At 40.0% G+C, this 6,785-nt stretch overlaps 1 protein-coding gene across 1 annotated transcript in view; it reads right to left on the bottom strand.

The window, feature by feature from the left end:
* LOC104271274 (cyclin-dependent kinase 14) overlaps window positions 1-3,323 on the bottom strand; it is a gene marked incomplete at its 3' end in the record, with an annotated part of 39,398 nt that extends 36,075 nt beyond the window's left edge. Inside the window, exon 1 of the mRNA XM_009865894.1 lies at window positions 3,255-3,323. Within this exon, the coding sequence (XP_009864196.1) occupies window positions 3,255-3,323 (69 nt within the window). The remainder of the gene's footprint in view (window positions 1-3,254) is intronic.
* Window positions 3,324-6,785: the final 3,462 nt, after the last annotated feature.

Below are 6,785 nucleotides of genomic sequence, written 5' to 3' on the forward strand. Positions count from 1 at the left end.
TCATTGTATCAGTACCTGAAACACTTATAAACCCAACTTACAATCCATGTACAGCACCACCTGAGAGCTGAACGTTTTTGCCTTGCCAGGACTTCAAAGGGAAATAACCCCACATAGCTGTCTGGATCAGCTTGGCAGCTCCTGTGAGCTTTAGGCAGCACATCTACTCTCACATTTATAGAAAAGTCACCAAATATAACAGCCGAAAGGCCCACCCAGCTCAGGCCAAGCACTCCCATGAGCTCTCACCCCAGCAATCTCCTACTGACCACACAGGCCAGGCCCGGCCGGCGTACTAAAACCGGTGCGAGCCAAAGGCACGGTGGTAACCTGCACTGAGCAAGGATTTCCTTTCAAGGACAAAACTATCCCTTATCTCCATCAGCTGGAGCCCAGCAGAGCTGTATGACTCACCCTCGTAGTAACCACGCCAGCTACCCCTTGGGATGGACTGAGCGGGTTTGTACCAAGGTCGAGGCGCAGGCCCTTCCAGAGGCACCATCCATTTTCTTGTCTCTGGGAGAAGCAAGGACTGCCTGTCTGAGGTAAGAGTACCTACTCGGAAGTCAATTCCTTAAGTAGCCCACCCAAGCCTAGAGTGTGAGAGCAAAGATGTTAAAAATTGTGTCGGTTTCTTTCTAGGGTTTTTTTGTTTCGTTCTGTTTAAGAGTTACAGAGCAAAATAGCCAAAAAAAGACAGTGACGTAACCATTTTTGCTATAGGACTTCAAAGGCTGCCTAGCCTCCTTTCGCTAAGACATGACACATTGATGATTTTTAGCTTAATCAACTCCAACTTCTTGAACTTCTGCCTGGAGTCAGAGACATGAAGGAGACTATGGCAAACATTAGCAGGCAAACTCTTATCTCCTACTGTGGCAGACCCCAGCCTCAGTACAAAACTGATCCGCACAGAGAAGACTGTAATCTTTACAGGGCACTCAGCACTAACCGCCTTTTACACTAGGTATTTCCTATGTTTCCCATCTGCATCCTTAACTTTCGTCCTCGTTTTCCATATTATAAGTTATTTTCCCCCCTTGTTAATTTGGTAACTGTTTTTATCAAAACATCGCCAGAGCAAATATTATTCATCAAGTGTCCAAAACATGATTGATTTCTTAAGCTCGGAAAATTAAAATCAGAGAACTTCATAGATGATAGTAACACAGCAGACAGAGCTGATGGTTTTACATTTAAGGAGAAGAAAGCTGGCAGAAGCAACAACTTTCACATATATACGCAGATGAAAAAATATCACTAAGAAAAAATGTAATTTTTTTTAAAAAAAACAACATGTGCCTTAGAGTTTCTGGACTTTCACTCCATGTACAACGTAAGAGCATATACAAATGTTCAGGTAACTTCTATGCATTAAACATTGGCAAATGCACTGAAGGTTTTGAATTCATTAATAGGTATGACAGCATAAGTAAAGCAAAACTTCCATAAAAAATGCTTGCAGCTGAAATAATTACTGTAACAGAAATATCGTGGTTATTCTTGACTAAAAAAAAATAAAAGCATCTCTACTTTCTGAGATAAAACTATGCAAATTACGTTTGTACGTGAAGCCCCACTTCACTTGCATTGCAGCAGATTAGTACAACACATTTAGAAAATAATTTTTTTAAACAAGGAACTTCAGCAAAATAGTAACGAAACGTTCAGATAATTGAGACAGGGCTGAATTTTCTCCCTTTAATCATATTCGGCGACAAAGAAGAAAAACCCCTTAATTGGCAAGTGCAGAAAAAGCAAACATGAATCCCTGTCAAACTAGTTATTTGATCCCACATTGATATACACCTGATCTATTCTTGGAACGTAATTCGCATACTAGACAAAGTAGAAAACACTTCTCTAGAAATAAAATCTTCTGCTTTTACCCTTAACCAGTAATAGCAAAAAACATACTTCATCACTCCACCATTACTACTACAGTTGGTTTCCTTTAATTGCTAGAACATATAGTGAAATCTTTTTTTTTTGTTCAGTTCCACTGTATTTCTGTTGAGATTAACCTAAGGCTTGATCTACAGCTAAAACACACTAGCTGTCAGTTAAGTCATTAAAAATAATTCAGATTATTCCATAAAATGGCCACATTTTAATCTTTCTGTCTTGAACTAATGACAACTGCTGGCTTTTTCCTCCTGTCTTTCCCTGAACATGCTGCTGCTCCAAGCTTTCATACATTTAAATATTCCACTAAGATGCAAACTGCTGCCAGCACACTCCTATATAAGCATTCAAGGATGAGTACTTAAAATGACTACCTCACTTTTTGTTTTGTTAAATAAAGACAGCATGCAAGAGAAATAATCACAGAGGTTAACAAGGCAAAAAGATGATGTCCATGATATAGCATGTGTTCATAAAGGATTGTTTTAATTTTATCTTCCACCACCAAGCAAATCTGTAACTGATAAAGACATTTATTCAGATCTAGCAAGATGCACAGACTTGTTAGCAGAGATGAAAAAGTGGCTGATCACGTCCTTCACTCACTCGTCCCAGAGGGCGTTCAGCCAAGCATATATCGGAAAAAAATTGCCCATACTATGCTCTTAATATAATAACAAATAAGGCTGCCAGAGAAAAAAATACAAAGCTGTATCAAGAAAAGCATCGCTTTTAAGCCTTTCCCTCCCTTTTCCCTGATATTTACAAACCGCAGGCAGTGCTGCTGGGGAGTCTCACCAGGGTGGCTGCCGAGAGGTCTCATGTGGCATTTCCAGCTTCCCACCACCTCCCTCTGCCTGGATTTTAAGCATTCTCGACAAAACCCACCCTGACATGCACAGAATGGATCCTGCTCAAGTTAGAAGCATGTGATAACTAGGCTTCAGGTTGAAACGGGAAATCCCACCACCCAATTAATCCCAGAGATTTAAACAAACCCCATCTTACCGTTTTGCTGTTGCCCAGATCAGGTTAGATTCACCTGCAACTCTTTGACATCTCTCTAGCAATGTTAGTGTTTGCAGTCAGGCCGGGCTCATTCAGCAACTGAATTCACAACATCTTTCTGCACTAGCAGGCTGAAATGGTACGGCTGTACTACAGCTAAGAAAGGGGGAAATCTAAAGCAGAAAACAAAGAAATCCCGCAAGACAGGGTAATCCCAGTGGAGTAAAATATAAAAGGTACAGAAGAGCACTGAGGGTATAGTATTTCTCTGTCTAGATTTCATCAGCAACAACATGCTCTTTCTAAAATTTTTTTTTTTTTTAAATATATGATGGACTTGCCTGTGGAGTTCCCAGAAAGGCAGAGTATCCAGGCTCTGCAGCAGCATTGCAGCCAAAGTAACCATGCATATGCTATCTAGGCAATTTACAGCAGTCTTTTTAAAAGATACTGATTTATAATGTAGCACTGCCTCAACCCAACACAGAACTGCACCCAAAATAGCTAATGGTAATTTCATAGGAATTGAGGAAAAAACCCTCAACATTCAATCAAAAGGATGCAACTAATCATTCCCAATTCAATTATGTACCGGTCCTGAAGGAAATCAGCAAGTTCTTGAGTGATAAATGATATTAAAGCAATAATTTATAGGCATCTGGAAATAAGCACTATGAATACCACTGTCCACTTTTACAGAAATAATAAATATGAAAAATCATTTAAAATGTATTGAGCCAAAATATGAACTCTGAAGTTAATTTTAGCATTGTAAGGGTGAAATATAGTATTTAATTTATCGACATACAAAATATGCAAAGCTGTGAGTAAGCAACAGACAGGTACTCCGTGCTGGGAAGCGACTGCTGTGCTCAAGTGAGCTTGGGTGCGGCAGTACAAGGGAAAAGAGGGCAGCAGGAGCAAATCCTTAGGGAGAGCTTCTCCAAAAGTGGAGGAGGATCTTCTCCATCTACTACTCCTACAGCAACCCCTGCTGGCCTCTGCTTCAGATGGCTCCTGGCTCCCCAAAAACCTCCTGGGGCTGGGGGAGCACTGGACATACTACTCCAGGACTGGGAGCAGTAACATATGCCTAAGTGAAACCTTCAGGAGAGAAAGAACACAGCTCAGCTGCGTTTCATTTTTACATAACGAGGAGCTGTAATGACTTGGCAGGTGAAACAAGTCCCTACGAACACCCCAGGCAACTCCAGTGACCCGTGCCACAAAAACATCAGAAACAGGCTCCCCTTTAGAGAACCACTTTGAAGAAGGCACATCACACTTAAATCCCACACATTCGTTCAAGTTCCATCACAGTCACCAAGACTTAAACACATGCGTAAATACTTCTTGACTTCTAGCATCCGTGGCTTCAACGATAAAATTTGAATAGTATGAGCAAATTCTGCAAGATGCACCCAACATTAAGTAGCATTTGTTATTTTTTTCCTTCATCTATTTTCCAGCCTTAGTCCCAATGCCACATTCCTGAAGACTACTCAGTTTCTTAGCTTGTTTTTTTAAGCAGATAGAAGGCTTCACCTCTCCCTATAGAAGACTTCACTGTCTAGGCCAAAGTTTTCTTCTCGGGTTTTGCAAGCATGGGGATCCAAAGAAAACATGAAAAAAGCCTTCCAGTTAAAATGATGAGAAAATACATTTAAAACATTTACATTTCTTGTCCTTATTCTGTCAACATCAAATTTGTCTGTAGATGAGGGAGGACAGAGGGATCCTCAAGAAAAAAACATAAGAAAAAAAAAATGAGCAAGCACCTGCAGAGATCAGTGTGTGCCAACAGACAGGCACAATACTAAGGGGAAAGTGGCAGACAGCCATGGAGAAAGGGAACACAGCAGCGAAACAGGGAACTGCATTACAGAAACAGGCGAGTTGTTGGGTCACGGCATGGAGACAGAAAGCAAGCCACACAGTCCAGAAAAATAATGAGATCTAATTCAGAGAAGCCAAACCCTCCCAATCATTAATAATTTTTACTGCGTTTAAAAAAATCTGTACTTATTGCATTAAAGTCACTGTGCACTCAGACGTTTCTGTGTTCCTTCCTGGTTACTTGTCAACACTTCCACCTTCTGTATACTTTCTCTTTATGTTTGAGCTTTGTTAGGAATTCCTTGTTCATCCATCCAGGCCTCCTAGCATATTTGCCTGATTCCCTACTACTCTTATTCCCCTCCCGCCCCTGTGCTAGCTCCATCCCCTGCCCTATTCCCACCACCATTTGCAGACCGTGGTTGAATACTACTTGGCCAGAACACAAATAGGTGTTCTGTTGCTACTCATGGTACCACCAACAGGACTGGGAAACCTGGCTGGCAGCCAAAAGCCATCTGGAATTACAACTGGAAGTGAAGGACCACACAAAGTCCCCTGTACCATGGGACTGTTCTGGTTTTTTTGGTTGTTTGGTTTTGTTGGGTTTTTTTTTTCCCATGAGGGTGGGACAGTAACTGACCTAAAAAAAAAGTTTCAATGCAATTTTAATAAAAAGTCAAATACCTGCAGATATGGAAACCAGCTGCAAATACAAGCTTCACATTATCAGTAGTGTAAGTCATTCCACCTCCTCCATCCCATTGCACATTCCAAAATGCTCTGCAGCACTTGGGAACAATTTCTCACATAGGCATCCTTGGAGCTTTTCAAGATAGTAAATACAGAGTCCTCTGCAAATTGCTATACTTGAAACAGAGATTACTCAGTGTCACAGCTCTCAGGTCAAGTAATTAAACATGCAAACCATAATTTATTAATACAGCATAGTGAGAAGAATGACAGTAGTTACCAGGTCTTCTCCATGGTCATACTGCATACTTTTGAGATGGAACTTGTGTAATGACCTATTTCCCCTAGTCTATATTAAATCATCCAAGAGAGGGGGAAGGAGAGAGGAACCAAGGGAGAAAGACACCTAACTCTTCCCTTCTCTCCAAGAAATAATAACCTCATACAGTAATTCGTACAAGTATCATATGTCCGCAGGAGTCTATTTTCTCTCCACAGAAGAAACTGCACGACTAAGGAGAGCCACTGCTCCCCAACACATAACTTTCCATTTTGACAGTCACAGATTGAATATACAAGGCAAAAGCAAATACACCTTGCAGTTTTTGAAAATTTACACATTTGTAAAAGTCATTTGGACATCTAGTCAGCCACTTCATAAGCCACAAATAATATTTCACAAAAATTGATTTAACAAGATGCTTAACAAGTTGTGTTGAGAAACAGAGGACTGGATGGGACAACATCTGTCCAAGTCCAGTTCAGTTCCACAAAATAGGACCCTTCCGTAAACTGGTAACTTTGAGATTAGTTTGAAGTTAGAGTACACAAGACACACTCTCAATAAAAAAACCCAGCAGTGACAAAAATATGTCGAATGCAAAGAAACTAATTTTTACCTTAATGGCAAGTGAAGTAGTGGATAATATTGCACAATGGAATGCGTGACAAGTTATCGTAAATATTACATGCTGTTGAACTTGCTTTGCAATACCAATGTTTGAACTGTACCATCTGCATTATCTGGTATGGTGGGACTTCACTTCAAAAATCACTGTCTGAATGAAATAAAATGCAATGTAACACAGTGTCAATTATTTTGCAAACTTTAAGACCAAAAATAAAGAGATTTTATGGTTTTAGTAATTTATTCCAAATATAATTTGCCTTATAAAGAATTTTTAAAGTGCAGGTTCAGAGAGAACAACAATAACATGGAGAGCACAGTGTAATGATTTTACACATCTGAAAAATAATTCAAATCATTCCAGATATACTTTCAACTTAGCAAAAGCAGTCTTTCCATATAAAAGGTTAATCCATATAAAAGGTTAATGACTACG

This window comes from Apaloderma vittatum, unplaced genomic scaffold (genome assembly GCF_000703405.1).
Source record: "Apaloderma vittatum isolate BGI_N311 unplaced genomic scaffold, ASM70340v1 scaffold21393, whole genome shotgun sequence".
Lineage (NCBI taxonomy): Eukaryota > Metazoa > Chordata > Aves > Trogoniformes > Trogonidae > Apaloderma > Apaloderma vittatum.